General features: G+C 41.0%; 1 protein-coding gene across 5 annotated transcripts in view; it reads left to right on the top strand.

The window, feature by feature from the left end:
• The window catches only part of mical3a (microtubule associated monooxygenase, calponin and LIM domain containing 3a), a 117,854-nt gene that overhangs the window by 52,800 nt on the left and 48,143 nt on the right, over nucleotides 1–16,911 (top strand). For 4 of the 5 annotated variants that reach the window (XM_052152916.1, XM_052152911.1, XM_052152912.1 and 1 more), the window contains 5 exons: nucleotides 8,880–9,066; nucleotides 9,141–9,235; nucleotides 10,877–10,967; nucleotides 16,021–16,216; nucleotides 16,598–16,830. In XM_052152916.1, coding sequence (XP_052008876.1) covers nucleotides 8,880–9,066; nucleotides 9,141–9,235; nucleotides 10,877–10,967; nucleotides 16,021–16,216; nucleotides 16,598–16,830 — 802 coding nt within the window. Of the gene's footprint in view, nucleotides 1–1,352; nucleotides 1,452–1,800; nucleotides 1,909–2,068; nucleotides 2,168–2,338; nucleotides 2,450–5,854; nucleotides 5,954–7,913; nucleotides 8,022–8,879; nucleotides 9,067–9,140; nucleotides 9,236–10,876; nucleotides 10,968–16,020; nucleotides 16,217–16,597; nucleotides 16,831–16,911 lie in introns of all 5 variants that reach the window. The other variant, XM_052152914.1, reaches the window with a different exon arrangement.

Raw genomic sequence — 16,911 nt, 5'->3', positions numbered from 1 at the left:
TCTCAAACATGCACTCATTACAAAGAAGTCTGTCATACTTTGTCATTTAAGTGATATTAAATCGAATCGAGATTATATTGAATCGTGAACCTCATATCATATATCGAACCGAATTGTGAAATAACCATATCGTCCCATCCTAGTGATTGTGTGATATATGCATATATTGTGGTATAATGATGTTTATAATCTTGCTTAAGGGGGTACTCTCTTTAAGACCATGTAATAAAAATGTCCACTGGCCCTAAACAGCCACATTTGTTGAATTTGGACTGAAGTGAGTGATTAGCTTTCAACTCATGCTGAAATCCATGATTGTAGATTGACTTCTTCAACAATGCAAAACAAACATTGACTGCAATAACAAGCATTAATTTGCATTAATAATAAGCATTTATTTGCATTAATAATAAGCATTAATTTGCATTAATAATAAGCATTTATTTGCATTAATAATAAGCATTAATTTGCATTAATAATAAGCATTAAGGTGCATTAATAATAAGCATTTTTTTGCATTAATAATAAGCATTAATTTGCATTAATAATAAGCATTTATTTGCATTAATAATAAGCATTAATTTGCATTAATAATAAGCATTAAGGTGCATTAATAATAAGCATTTTTTTGCATTAATAATAAGCATTTATTTGCAATAATAATAAGCATTTATTTGCATTAATAATAAGCATTTATTTGCATTAATAATAAGCATTAATTTGCATTAATAATAAGCATTAAGGTGCATTAATAATAAGCATTTTTTTGCATTAATAATAAGCATTTATTTGCATTAATAATAAGCATTTATTTGCATTAATAATAAGCATTTTTTTTGCATTAATAATAAGCATTTATTTGCATTAATAATAAGCATTTATTTGCATTCATAATAAGCATTAATTTGCATTAATAATAAGCATTAAGGTGCATTAATAATAAGCATTTTTTGCATTAATAATAAGCATTTTTTGCATTAATAATAAGCATTTATTTGCATTAATAATAAGCATTTATTTGCATTAATAATAAGCATTTTTTTGCATTAATAATAAGCATTGTTTTGCATTAATAATAAGCATTTATTTGCATTCATAATAAGCATTGTTTTTGGTTCTGAAATATAGGGCTGACATTATTGACAATGTCGACTATATAAAAAATATGCCTCCTTTATTGAAGTCGATTAATCGCTCTAATAATCGTTAGATTAGTCGATTTATTTATTTATCTAAATAATCGTAAGTTGGAGCCCTCCTGAAAAATTGTGTTGGTTTCCCTCAAGTTTAGATTTTTGATCTAGTTGTAAACGAGATTTTTGGTTGAAGCTGATTTCTGTGTATCTCTATAGAATAATGTTGGTCAATTAGGATTCAACAAATGTGATGATGATGATGATGATGATGATGAAGAGAACATGACCCAAGATATCCTTCCACTCTATTACAGGGTAACCATGTTTATTGCATGATGCCTTACTCAAAACCTAGTCAAAAGTTTAATATTTTAACTTTAATAACATAGCATTAACATTACTACTAAAAATAAATACTTAATGCCAGGATCTATATGCAATTACATTTTTGTCAATAAGGCTTAATATAGGTCTTGCATGTGTCACACGTGTATTTGCATGTGTTTTTGACTGAGCTTATATTTTTGTTAATTTTGTTGAATTTCTCAATAACTATAAAACTGAACCACATGTACGTGAGCACTAAAACACTGTGTTCAAACTTCAGATGAAACGCTTGCGTTTGTATTTGAGTGTGAGCTGTTATCAGCCTCTCCATTTACAGGAAGCTGTACAAGAATTAGAGCCAATACACATCCCTAGCATTCAAGAGCGAGCTGAGACGCTAACCGCTAAGTTTACAAGCAAACCTGCGAGGAAGAGCAAGCCACAGGTAGAGAAACTCCAGAGAAACTCTGCATGATCTCAACTAACTGAAGAATGGCGGGATAATGACACATTAAATGGCTTTCAATGTTGTGGTCTTCCGTTATCTTGAAGATTTGCACTCTTTCAATGGACATATCAATTAATTAAGTCTTTTTCTTGTGGAGGTGATGAAAAAGCCATCTCGGTTCTTTATTGAGCGATGGCTTTTGACTCACAGCTTCAGTCCTGAGCGACCCCGTCTGACCTCTGACCCCCAGCATCAGGTAGCCCTGAGAAAAGCACGGGTGTTTAAATCTAACTAATGATGGTTTGAATGCCTGCAGAGTATTTTCAGAGTCTTCCTTAATGGAAAACTTAGAGGACATTCACACTTTCGTGCATGTTATGGAAAATGGCGACTAACATAGTGACCTAAAAGTGCGTCTCTCTCGTAGGAGAGGGAGATTTCGCGATCTGATGACCATGTGCCTTTACGCATCCCCAGCGTTCAGGAGAGAGCAGAGAGGTTAGCTTCTCAGTTCAAAGACAAACCAGCAAAACCAAAGGTGATCTCTCAAGTCCTGAAAACATACAGTACGATTCAATCATGCAGTCTTTCTTTTGACATTTTATCCTCTTCTACCAATTTGGAACGCCCAATTCACACTATATAGTAGGTCCTTGTGGTGGTGCGGTTACTCAACGCAATCCAGGTGGCGAGACGTCTATCCGAGCATCTTATCACGTGACTTGTTGAGCGGGTTACCGTGGAGACGTAGTGCATGTGGCGGCTTCACGCTATTCTCCGCGGCATCCAAGCACAACTCACCACACGCCCCACCGAGAGCAAGAACCACATTATAGTGACCACGAGGAGGTTACCCCATGTGACTCTACCCTTCCTAGCAACCGGCCAATTTGGTTGCTAAGGAGACCTAACTGGAGTCACTCACCACACGCCCCACCGAGAGCAAGAACCACATTATAGTGACCACGAGGAGGTTACCCCATGTGACTCTACCCTTCCTAGCAACTGGGCCAATTTGGTTGCTAAGGAGACCTCACTGGAGTCACTCAGCACGCCCTGAATTCAAACTCGGGACTCCAGGTGTGATAGTCAGCGTCAATACTCACAGAGATACCCAGACCTCCTCAAACATGTATCTTAACTTTAATGGTGATTTTTGGCCCTGTCCGTCTATATACGACTGTCAAGTTTGTTAATATATATATATATATATATATATATAAGTTACACTTCATAATGATGTTGTGTTTAATAACATTAGATACATTATCATGAAGGAACAGCAGTGCACATGGCGTGAAGAAACAAACTAAAAATGTGTTGTTTTGTTAATTTGAACATGCACTAATACAGTGTTTCTCCTATATGCATTCAGCAGCGCCGCTCTTAATTTAGTATAATGGCGTACGGAAAACAACCGAAATGACATGTAGGTAATACCGCCGAATCTTGTGCAAACACCGCACTTCCTTGAAGTTCACACCCCATGTGATCAGGACATTAATACAACTATTAAAATGAGTTTGTTTGTGCAAATAAACATTTTGTTCAAGCCATTTTTGAGAAATCAAATATTAAAATTTTAAGCATACGTCGGCCTTATGTAGCCAAAATGACTCCAAAGTGGTCTCTTTCATTGGTACATCGTACTACATCTGGTCTTCCCTTCAAGTGTCAAAAGCTCCCAGTAAATAAACACACATGACAAGGTGAACATTAATAATCCATCAATAATGATTCTAAGGTCGTTTTAAGCCTGTGTAAACCAGCGTTGCAGGATCATGGACACTTGCACAACAGCACCGCCGCATGGAATCCCGTTAGTCGTTTTTTGGGTATACATTAACATTAGTAAATGCACTTTGAACTAACCCTAATAAATTATCCAAAATTAAAGGAATATTCTGGGTTCAATACAAGTTAAGCTCAATCAACAGCATTTGTGTTATAAATGCTGTTTATAAATGTGTTATAAATTTGAGTTATAATGTGATTAATGTGGAGTGGTGGTGGCGTAGTGGGCTAAAGCACATATCTGGTAATCAGAAGGTTGCTGGTTTGATCCCCACAGTCACCACCATTGTGTCCTTGAGTAAGACACTTAACTCAGGTTGCTCGGGATTGTCCCTGTAATAAGTGCTCTGTATAATACATTGGTACTCAGAAGGTTGCTGGTTCGATCCCCACAGTCACCACACCACCATTGTGTCCTTGAGTAAGGCACTTAACTCCAGGTTGCTCCGGGGGGATTGTCCCTGTAATAAGTGCTCTGTATAATACATTGGTACTCAGAAGGTTGCTGGTTTGATCCCCACAGTCACCACCATTGTGTCCTTGAGTAAGGCACTTAACTCCAGGTTGCTCCGGGGGGATTGTCCCTGTAATAAGTGCACTGTAAGTCACTTTGGATATAAGCTGTCTGCCAAATGCATAAATGTAAACAATGTTGATTACCACAGAAATAATTTCGAGCAAAATTGAGGTTCCAGTGAGGCACTTACAATGGAAGTCAATGGTGTCCATTTTTGGAGGGTTTAAAGGCAGAAATGAGACGCTTATAATTCTATAAAAACACATACATTAATTCTTCTGTTAACATTTTTTAAGTTTATTAAATCGTGATTTTTACAGTTGTTTTAGGGGTTTGTTGGCGTCACAACATCATGGCAACGAAGTTGTAAAAGTGGCTATAGATGTGGTTCTTAAGTAATTTAATGACAGTAAAAGCATGTTAACACACATATTGTTTACGTCTTCTGTCTGTACTTTTAAACAGTGAGTATTTTAAAGCGATAGTTCACACAAAATTGAAAATTCTCGCATGATTGACTCCCCTTTAATTCATCCCAGACGTGTACGACTTTCCTTCTTCAACAGAACAGTCGATCAGTTAATGTCTGCTGAAGCAAACCGGTAATTAAAACCTTTTTAACTTTAAATTGATGCTTCCGGCCAGAGCTGAGAAACGGTTTGAAATGACCTAAACGAAGCGTGCGCTTCTGACGTCTCGCGCGAACGCTCTGTTGCACTTGCGTCACGCGACAGCGATGCGTCGACTGCTGGCAGGAAGAGATTTTACTCTTTAAGTTAAACTTGTAATCGTTGGTTTATTTTTTTCCACAAAGCAATCGGTTTGCTTCTGAAGATATTAATTGTTCGAGTCATGTGAGCTGAAATGTGCTGATACACATCAGGAAAGTTGCACACATGTGGGATGAATTAAAGGGGAGTCAATCATTATAATTTTTGGGTGTACTATCCCTTTAACGTTTACAGATTGGCCCCATTCACTTTTTGGCCCCAAGTACTTTTATAAATGGTGGGGAAGTCGAAATAAATCTGTGTGGTAATCATTTTTATGCCACACAGTACCGCTGGTCCCTATAAGCAGACTACGCAGTCTGCGTAGGGCACCAACTCCCTAGGGGGGCATAATCTTGCCCTAGGAGGGCACCAGAAAGTCCACCGGCTGCCCTTACTCGCCCATTATACGTTATTTAAGGACCCAAACGCAGATTGCTTCGCCTTCATATCACGCGGACCTCCCACCCCCCGGTCAGACGATTGCTTCCCGCTCATCCCCCCCATCCACCTGGAACTCTGCGAAGGGCATCAATTTGGCCCGCGGCAGCCCTGATGCCACAAATGTTGTCGATTGAGCTCAACCTGTATTGAACCCGGAATACTCCTTTAAGAAAGGCTTTAGTTAGTCCAAATCTTATGCATTTGCAAATGTTTACAAATTGAACTTTATTGTAAAGTGCCACCTTGTTATTGATTAGAGTAACATTTCAGTTCAGCACACTTTTGGATTTAACGCAACACCGATAAGAGCTGTGCTTGAATGTTCCTTTTTTCTTCAATATAGGGAATGCATTGAGATATTTCTCCCATTCCACGTTTTCCCTCACTCCTTTTCTGTCTTTCTCTGCCTCTCTCAAAGTCTAAGAGAAAGCCGTCACACTTCTTCATAGAGCAGTGGAACAGAGCATGTGATGTGAGCTCTGATCTCCCGCGGTTCTCACCCGGCTCTGTCCGGCAGGTAGCAATGATGCACATACAGTATTGACGGTTTGGGCACCTGTGTGATTTGTAACACCTTCAAACAAACTCTTATAGAAGGAGCTGGTGTGTCAGGTTGTGAACTTCCTGCCTTGCCAAGTTTTATTCCCTAGATGTCTGTTCCTCCTCTTCAGCTGTCTGTTACCAGATGTGTGTATGAGAGAGTGAAGTGAGTGTGATTTTCTATCTGTTTGTATTTGAGCTGTATAGAGCGCAACAGCCCGCTAACTTAAAAATGGTTTTATTTAATTTTTATTCCCTTCTCCCAATTTGGCATGGCCAATTCCCACTACTTATTAGGTCCTCGTGGTGGCGTGGTGGCTCACCTCAATCCGGGTGGCGGAGGACACGTCTAAGTTGCCTCCGCTTCTGAGACCGTCAATCGGCGCATCTGATCACGTGACTCGTTGTGTATGACACCGTTGAGACTCACAGCATTTGGAGGCTCATGCTACTCTCCACGATCCACACACAACTCACCACACGCCCCATTGAGAGAACCACTAATCACCACCACGAGGAGGTTACCCCATGTGACTCTACCCTCCCTAGCAACCGGCCCAGGAGACCTGACTGGAGTCACTCAGCACGCCCTGGATTCAAACTCACGACTCCAGGGGTGATAATCTCTTTTGACGCACTTTGTTTGGAATTCTGCTATTTAATATGATTTTCAAGGTTTCAACTTGGACTGTTCAGCTAACAACCTCACAGCTCACAGTAGGTCCATCTTAAAAGGTTTATAAGTTACCGTTAAAAGTGCTGCAACAGCTAATCGATAATTATCGATAATGAAAATCATCAACAACGATTGTCATTATCGATTATTTGCATATGTTTGGTGCGTGCTGAGTGACTCCAGTCAGGTCTCCTTAGCAACCAAATTGGCCCGGTTGCTAAGGAGGGTAGAGTCACATGGGGTAACCTCCTCGTGGTCACTATAATGTGGTTCTTGCTCTCGGTGGGGCGTGTGGTGAGTTGTGTGTGGATGCCGTAGAGAATAGCACGAAGCCTCCACAAGCGATACGTCTCCACGGTAACGCGCTCAACGAGTCACGTGATAAGATGCGTGGATTGACGGTCTCAGAAGCGGAGGCGACTGAGACTCGTCTTCCACAACCCACTTGGAGCGCATTGGGAATTGGACATTCCAAATTGGGGAGAAAAAAAAAATACAAGGAAAGGAAGTGTTTTGCATATGTCCTGAAAGTAATAATAAAAATAATAATAATAATAATAATAATAATGAATTCAAACATAACTTTTTATGATTCAGGCCTTGTTGAAAGGATATTCAACCGATTTTGTTTTTAATCACATTTTAATAAAGTACAGGCAATAAAATTGTATAAAATAAAAAATAATAAATAAAATAAAATGTGCTTTTATCCGATTAATCGAAGAAATATTTAAAGATTAATCGATTATCAAAATAATCGTTAGTTGCGGCCCTAATCATTAAAAAACAGTTCGCCTTTGGAGAACATCTAAACTGTTGCGCTCTGTTCATGTACGCTGCATGAAAGCCATTTTTGGAAACTGGATGTTAATAACTCTTGATATGTCACCAAAGTTGCCTTTGAAATGTGTGGATTGTCATAACACTGGTCATATTTCAGGAGACTTCACCTTGGGAGTGGCTCGTTAGACAAAATAAGTTTTGCAGTCTTCTGAAGCGTGCATCTTCATGGTGCATGTGTACTGTTGTGTGAAAGTGTTTTTGCAACGTGTGCCTTTTAAACAACCAAGCATGCCAGAACATCATTTAACATTCCCCTCTTTTTATATTTTACCGTCCTGAAACACGCACAGTACAATCTTCCTGTCACCTTTCGACTTTGCCTATTTTTGTTTATCAATAGCTTCTATACTATCATGATGTCTTCTCTCAAGTATCGTTTATTGTTTCGTCCATTGTTTTGTCTGTTCACTGTCTGTAGCAGTGTGTAGCGATGCACACAGGGGGCGTGAGCTCACTGGCTGAGCAAATAGCCAATCAGCTTCAGGCTCAGGACGACCCCAGGCCCCTTCTTGGGAAAAGGGATTTGGTAAGAATTATGGGTGTTGTAGGTTTGCCGTGTAGCTCTGAGTCTTAACTGAAGCACAGATACTGCATAGCACATTTCACCCTGATACCTGCATTATTTACCATCTAATCTGCATAGAAGTCCACAAAGTCCTTAAGAATAAATTATGACGTGTCAAAAGGGTGAATCCAGACTACAATCATGCTTACTCATATCTGTTATAACTTTAGAATGAAGCTGTTTTTGGTATAAAAGTATTGACAACAATACATGAGCATTGAACCTTCAACTCCTAGAAGCATCAGATTGATGCTCCATCACTACAAATGATTCTGTGTTTTCGTATATAAGAGCTCGGGCCCCTATTTTAAGGGCCCTATGCCTTAAACACAACGCTATATGTGCACAGGCAATGGGCGTGGCCACGAAGTATCGTTTAGGCGCTAATGGGTTGGCGAAACCGCTTGTGCAAAGCGCTAATGGGCCGGGTCAAGTGCAATTTATAATATATTTTCTATTTCATCTCAAGTGATGTTGATATAAATGCAGACGTTTGTTTAAATGATCTGTATGCATCGCATTCCCTGCTCTGTTTGTCTCCAAACTGCCAGTGCAGTAACTGCTGCGCCGAGATTAGACGTGCTTCTAAAACGTCTTTCTCAGGCACCACTTCATTAACACACAATACACGTGCAGTTTGCGTGCATGCACCCATAGATAGCGCAAACACTCCCAGCTAAAACTGCGCTTACAATTAGCGCTCTTACAAAAATTTTGTTGCGCCTAGCATGAAAATAGAGCCCCGTGTGTCTAGGTTCCTCGTGTTTCTACATGGAAGAAAGTCCTGACCTAACACGTCTCATCTGTTTCTCTCTGCAGGGTTCCTTGCGTAAGGAGTTTCCTCAGAACCTCGGCGGCAGTGACGTGTGTTTCTTCTGTCGGAAGCGTGTTTACGTGATGGAGCGTCTCAGCGCGGAGGGAAAGTTCTTCCATCGCAGCTGCTTCAAATGCGACTACTGCGGGACGACCCTCCGTCTGTCCTCGTACGCCTTCGACTTGGAGGACGGTATGAAACGCAAGAGATGGATATTTAAAACCTACAAATACTGATGATGTAAATGTGTGTTTTTGCTCTTGCAGGGAAGTTTTACTGTAAACCGCACTACTGCTACCGACAGTCTGGACTGGCACAGCGGAAACGGCCTGCACCCGCTCCAGCTCCTGTAAACCCGAAGGTACCGGTTTATTAAATCTCTGTTTGATGTTTCTTTAATTTCAGGCACTTTCATGTCCCAGGGGAGTTGAGTGTTTTATTAAAACTAACAGATGTCAACTTTTCTCATATGAAGGTCTCATTAAAACTGAATTGGAAACTGTTTACCAGGTCTTCATCGTTTATTCTTAGTCCCAGACCAGAACGTTCAATATTAAACTACAAATATCCAAAACAAATATATATATATATTAATGGTCAATATATTAATAACTGCAGTCTTGACCAACACAAAAGGTTTTGTTTGAAAGTTTAGAAGCTCGACTTTCCAATGCATGCGGACATTATGACCAAAACTGAACAAATGCTTTGACATTTGCAGATAAATCTGAAGTGTTACGTTTTGATTATTTATTAGTTTTATTGCAATCAGTAAAAACATCAAACTGATCAAATATTCATGTGTCATATGTTGTTGGAAAGATCTCAAAGAGTAAAATACAACCAGACTATTTGTTTTACTCACAGATGAAAATATAGCGAGTAACAGCTCATTAAATGTGTTTGACAATTATGCTAGTGTTGCTTATATGCCACATGTTCGATTATAACTTCACAAACAATACATTAAACATAAAACCATTATTTAGATGAGGCGATTATATTTCAATCAAGTCCACACACAAGATAATCAGATGTATCGATCATTAGATAATCCACATGAAGCACAATGTTACATATGACCACCAGGAGATGGCGCCAAATACATGATACAGACTCAATGATGACTCAAATGACACAGAATGAAACTCATTCTGTGAAATCTCATGACTAAAATCATGTCTGCATGCTATGCAAACCTTTAGTCATTGTTGTGTTTGCATGTGTAATTAGTTCTTATGTACAATTATTATCTTTTATTTGTTTGGAGATGTTTTTGGACACTATGATACATTATATTTGTAATGTTACAACTTCTGATTGCTTTGTCGTATCAACACAACATTTTTCTCAGATACAGCTGACATGATTGGGAACAAAAGAAAAGCAGTTTTTCAGAACCATCTTATTTACACCCAGAGATATAGTTTAATGTCAAATAATAAGAAAAAATACATTGTTTGTATCATAATATCAGAATGTATCATAATCTATATAATTAAAAATAGTGAAACGTTTTCTTATCAATGATACCAAACACTTGACCCTCCTTGTTTTTTGGGGTGTTTTTTTCTCTCGAGTTTTAAGCCTTAAATTTTGGGTATGCCAGTGAAACTGAAAATCAATAAAAACACCTTCAGAGCTTAAAGGGTTAAAACTATGATCATCTAAACAAAGTGTGCAATTAACAGAAAGCATTTTAATATTTGTGAAAATTATTTCTATTTGTCAAAAATGATGACTGTCCCACAGTTGCGGCATTATTTCCACCACACCAAACAATTTTGCCCTAATACATTTTTTCAAACGTTAGCGTACATTTAATACAAAAAATAAAAAAGGTTTATTTCTATCAGCGTCGGTGTCCATTTGTCAGTGTTCGAGAAAATAATATGCATCAGTTTGCATGAGTTCATAGTTTATTTTTAGCACCTTCCATTAGTACTAATATATTTGATGTAATATTTCATGACCAGATGTTTATGTTTTGTTCTGGTCACAGGAGCCCCAGGTGTCGGCTGTAAGCCCCAACACAGTGGACGCCGCTGGCCAAGCCGTGACCCCTCAAGCCCCTGTGGAACACCGGCCCTCAGGTACCCGCCTTTCCTCTTTAGGCCCTGTCCTGTGCCTCTCTGGAGGAGTGGGGGGGCCCTCTGTGCTCATTGCGACCTGGATCCACCACCAGGTGGCACACAATCCCTTAAGTTCCCCTTTCCTGCTCCCTACTGCATCTTTCTCCTCTCCTGCTTTACTCTCAACATCCTGCTCAATGTTCTCTAGCATGACCGCATGACAACAGTCTAGCAGAGTTATTTCCACACATCTTTAATGTTTTGATAGGTCATCAATAGGTGCGCAGCTGCATTGAACACAAGTCATACAGGGAAATGATGATCCATACACAGATAATGTACACAGAAGATAAGTGCTGCAAGTGTCTTTTGTCTTCTCCCCCAGATATATTAAATATAATACAATAGAGGTTAATTATCTCTGTGCGGATCATCACTTCCCTGTATGACACAAACTTCAAGGTCATATTTCACCCCAAAATTAGAAGGAAAAAATTGTTTTGTATCAATTAAAACATATGAATGATGAAATAATTGTTGTCAGTGAAGCAGGAGTGGGCAACTATTTTGGTAAAGGGGCAACACCGGGCTTTAAGTAGTGCATAGGGGGCCACATCGGGCTTTAAGTAGTGCATAGGGGGCCAAAACGGCTTTAAGTAGTGCATAGGGGACCACACCGGGCTTTAAGTAGTGCATAGGGGACCACACCGGGCTTTAAGAAGTGCATAGGGGCCACACCGGGCTTTAAGTAGTGCATAGGGGGCCACACCGGGCTTTAAGTAGTGCATAGGGGGCCACACCGGGATTTAAGTAGTGCATAGGGGACCACACCGGGCTTTAAGTAGTGCACAGGGGACCACACCGGGCTTTAAGTAGTGCATAAGGGCCACACCACGCTTTAAGTAGTGCATAGGGGGCCACACCGGGCTTTAAGTAGTGCATAGGGGGCCACACCGGGCTTTAAGAAGTGCATAGGGGGCCACACCGGGCTTTAAGAAGTGCATAGGGGGCCATACCGGGCTTTAAGAAGTGTATAGGGGTCCACACTGGGCTTTAAGTAGTGTATAGGGGCCACACCGGGCTTTAGGTAACGCATAGGGGGCCATACCAGGCTTTAAGTAGTGCATAAGGGCCACACCAGGCTTTAAGTAGTGCATAAGGGCCACACCAGGCTTTAAGTAGTGCATAGGGGACCACACCGGGCTTTAAGTAGTGCATAGGGGACCACACCGGGCTTTAAAGGGGTCATGACATGGGTTTTTTTATTGTATTATTATGTTCCCTTAGGTGCAATTATAGTATTAATATATTTTTTTTTAAGAAAAACTTTTAAAATCTAGTGATTTATGACCTTTTCCCACCCTGTTTCTCATCCTCTGATTCAAACAGTCTGTTTTGGGGGCGTTTTCCATTTAAGACTTCAGTGTTAACGCCCACTGTTATGATTGGCTAACGTCAGTGCCTATGTATCAATTATTGACGCCCCAGCCAGAACAATATGCAAGTAAACTAAGTAAAAACACTGTGATTATTCATAATGAATGAAATTGCGCTTTAAAAAGTAGTTTAAAGTTTAAAATAGATTACTTACAGTTTAGCGTCGTCGTTGTTCCCAGAATAGTCGGCACAGACTTATCTTTGAGCAACAGTTTTCTGGCAAAGCCAGCATCATATTGAGATTTGTTCTCAAAACAGTCATCCTTAAAATGTACAGAACAAACGCTTAAGTTAACACTGCCGTGACTGGGACGTCCGCAAAAAATAAACTGCATCCATTTTTCCCTGACGTCTGGATCTTTCGGCAGCTTATTCAGAGGTTTTGTTTGACCACAGCCAGGAACAGCACATCTGTGTGGCATCGTAATTTTCCTGTGCACAAGTAGTCTCTATCAGAGCTCGCTGTCCATCGACTGAACACTTGTGAGGCGTACGGTGATACTGAAATGAGCGTAGTTGTCTTGAGCTTAAAGCGTAGTTATCTTGTGCTGGAGGCGGTCATATGCAAACGCTGTTACGTCACTTCTAACCGACACGTCACTTCTAACCATGAATCCAGAACGAGCTGTATTTTGAGCTTGATTAAATAAATGATTCGTTTAGAATGGGGAGGACGTCTTAAAATATTAAACTTGCAGGACGTTTTAATGATACAAAGACCTCTTATATACCAAAAGATCAAGGCAAATTTGGTTTCTCATGTCATGACCCCTTTAAGAAGTACATAGGGGGCCACACCGGGCTTTAAGTAGTTCATAGGGGGCCACACTGGGCTTCAAGTAGTGCATAGGGGTCCACACTGTGCTTTAAGTAGTGTATAGGGGCCACACCGGGATTTAGGTAATGCATAGGGGGCCATACCAGGCTTTAAGTAGTGCATAAGGGCCACACCAGGCTTTAAGAAGTGCATAGGGGACCATACCGGGCTTTAAGTAGTGTATAGGGGTCCACACTGGGCTTTAAGTAGTGTATAGGGGCCACACCGGCTTTAGGTAACGCATAGGGGACCACACCAGGCTTTAAGTAGTGCATAAGGGCCACACCGGGCTTTAAGTAGTGTATAGGGGCCACACCGGCTTTAGGTAACGCATAGGGGACCACACCAGGCTTTAAGTAGTGCATAAGGGCCACACCAGGCTTTAAGTAGTGCATAAGGGCCACACCAGGCTTTAAGTAGTGCATAGGGGACCACACCGGGCTTTAAGTAGTGCATAGGGGACCACACCGGGCTTTAAGTAGTGCATAGGGGACCACACCGGGCTTTAAGTAGTGCATAGGGGACCACACCGGGCTTTAAGTAGTGCATAGGGGACCACACCGGGCTTTAAGAAGTGCATAGGGGACCACACCGGGCTTTAAGTAGTGCATAGGGGACCACACCGGGCTTTAAGTAGTGCATAGGGGACCACACCGGGCTTTAAGTAGTGCATAGGGGGCCACACCGGGCTTTAAGTAGTGCATAGGGGACCACACCGGGCTTTAAGTAGTGCATAGGGGACCACACCGGGCTTTAAGTAGTGCATAGGGGACCACACCGGGCTTTAAGTAGTGCATAGGGGACCACACCGGGCTTTAAGAAGTGCATAGGGGACCACACCGGGCTTTAAGTAGTGCATAGGGGACCACACCGGGCTTTAAGTAGTGCATAGGGGACCACACCGGGCTTTAAGTAGTGCATAGGGGACCACACCGGGCTTTAAGTAGTGCATAGGGGACCACACCGGGCTTTAAGAAGTGCATAGGGGGCCACACCGGGCTTTAAGAAGTGCATAGGGGGCCACACCGGGCTTTAGGTAACGCATAGAGTGGTGGTGGTGACTACTTAGAGTGGTGGTGGTGTAGTGGTCTAAGCACATAACTGGTAATCAGAAGGACATTGGTTCAAGCCCCACAGCCACCACCATTGTGTCCTTGAGCAAGGCACTTAACTCCAGGTTGCTCCGGGGGGATTGTCCCTGTAATAATTGCACTGTAAGTCGCTTTGGATAAAAGCGTCTGCCAAATGCATAAATGTAAATGTAAATGTAAATGCATAGGGGGCCACACCGGGCTTTAAGTAGTGCATAGGGAGCCATACTGGGCTTTAAGTAGTGCATAGGGGGCCACACCACGCTTTAAGTAGTGCATAGGGGGCCACACTGGGCTTTAATTTGTGCATAGGGGGCCACACTGGGCTTTAAGAAGTGCATAGGGGGCCATACTGGGCTTTAAGTAGTGCATAGGGGGCCACACCACGCTTTAAGTAGTGCATAGGGGGCCACACTGGGCTTTAATTTGTGCATAGGGGGCCACACTGGGCTTTAAGTAGTGCATAGGGGTCCACACTGGGCTTTAATTTGTGCATAGGGGTCCACACTGGGCTTTAAGTAGTGCATAGGGGGCCACATTGAGATGCAATGTTCCGCATTGATTTAATGTTTGTATCTTTTAAGCCCAGAAATAATTGTGTACTCGATGTTCTCTCAGGCATTATAAATTGAATAAAGGCTGAGCTTATTATAAATAATTTTACCATCTCTACTTCCATGTTAATTTATTATTCAGTTTAACACTCTACATCAGGGGTCTGTTTGAAAATAATAATAATAATTATAGAACATTTAATGTTTGTCGCATAGCGGGTGAGTTTACTTATTTTATTCTCAAAACATTACCCGATTAAACGCTAAAAAGGACATGATGAGGGTCTCGTCAGTGGTTTGACTTTCCATTCCGCACACACTGAATAAAACACGCTGCTCTAATACATGATCAACATTTCTAAATTGCACAAATAAAAAATACATACACAACTCTTGCTTGCTTTTGCTCGTGTGTCGATGCAGAGATCTACTTTTCAACAGAAACGTATCAGTCTCATTGTGAATTGTATGCGTCACATCTCTAATCACTTCCACCTACACAATCACGAATTATGTTGATTTGCATGCACAAATTGTTCTCACTGGCTTGATTTGGGCTTTAGGGTTTCTTAAATGGGATAGATTAGAAATATTAGTCATGCACAAATCCACCTGTTCATTAATATATATATAAAAAAAGTTCATTATTGTTTAAAAAATGCAAAAATATTAGTTGCCCTATAGGATGGGAAAAGGACAAGGTAACCGAATATTGTAGATATTCTGAGCATGCATTAAGAGTATTGTACTGACTACATACAGTATTTAGATATATAGTGTGATGTCATAAAGGCTAAATACGTTTGTGTAGATACAGTTATAGAGCATCACTTTGAATGTGTTTGTTTTGTTTGTCCACTGCTAAAAATACAGAGTGGCAATGAACAACCATCGGTAAATTTTTTTGTAAAAAATAAAATACGCTGAGGTGGGTCGGCATTTGTTTTGATTTGTCAATATTTGAGTCCGTAAACTGCAAAAGGGTTTATAATGTGACTATGTATTGCAACCTGCTGCTTTTGATTTAACAGTCAATGTTATTGTCATTGGTATTGCTAGTGATTATCGTTATGCTAATTTACTAGCGTGACGACTGCACGGTAGAGCCCCTCCCTCTAACTGTTATGTATTGATAACTTACGTTAATGGCTTGTCTGTCTGTCTGTCCATCACAGGGTCAGAGGTGAACGGGGTTGTGGAGCCCAGCGTGGCCAAGCGTCTGAAAGGGACTCCAGAAAGAATCGAGCTGGAGAACTACCGTCTGTCTATGATGAGAGAGGAGGAGCTAGAGGAGGTGCCGGAAGAGACTCTTGCCGAACACAACCTCAGCAGTGTGCAGAACAAAGTATCCGACGTGGGGGAGGGATCCAGGTATGTTGTCTACAAATGCAAAATATAAAGCTAAATCATATTGGTATAGCAGTGCAAACAAAGAACATCAGAGGACCTAATACAGAGCCCTGCGGCACTCCATACTCAACTTTTGTTTGATCTGACATTTCCTGGTTTCACAAAGTGGTAGTAGTCAGGTGGTTGAATTTGATTGTTGTAGACTGTTAAATTAGCTTCAGGTAACTGATACATTCACTATATAGGGTGTTAACTACATAGTTTATACCCTACATAGTAGAGCCGTCACCAATCCTGTCATTGATGTACGTAGTAGTTACATTGTTTTCAGTGTATATTTCAGGCTGAAAAGAGCAGCCAGTGATCATTTGGTTTTGCTAACACACTCATCCACCCCTGCAGTAGCTCAGAGTCTGATATGGAGGAAGAGGACGAAGAACTAGAAGTGGCTGGCCCGTCTGATCTGGGTGGAGTGCCCTGGAAGGAGGCGGTGGAGCTTCACACTCACCTGAAAGGAGGAAGTCACCCTGGAGCCGCAGAAGACGATGATGCTCTCGGAGACATGGAGGAGGATGAAGAGGAATATGAGGAAGATGAAGACGATGATGAGGAGGAGGAAGATGAGTCAAGTGATGGTAAGCTTTGATTGTGACAATGCTGTTGTATTCATTATGGTGAATGATCGAAGGGGTTTCACGAGGAATGGCGAGGGCAGA

Source organism: Xyrauchen texanus, chromosome 21 (assembly GCF_025860055.1).
Source record: "Xyrauchen texanus isolate HMW12.3.18 chromosome 21, RBS_HiC_50CHRs, whole genome shotgun sequence".
Taxonomy (NCBI): Eukaryota; Metazoa; Chordata; class Actinopteri; order Cypriniformes; family Catostomidae; genus Xyrauchen; species Xyrauchen texanus.
Note: the sequence above shows the minus strand (reverse complement) of the source record. Positions and strands in the feature narration are given on the sequence as shown.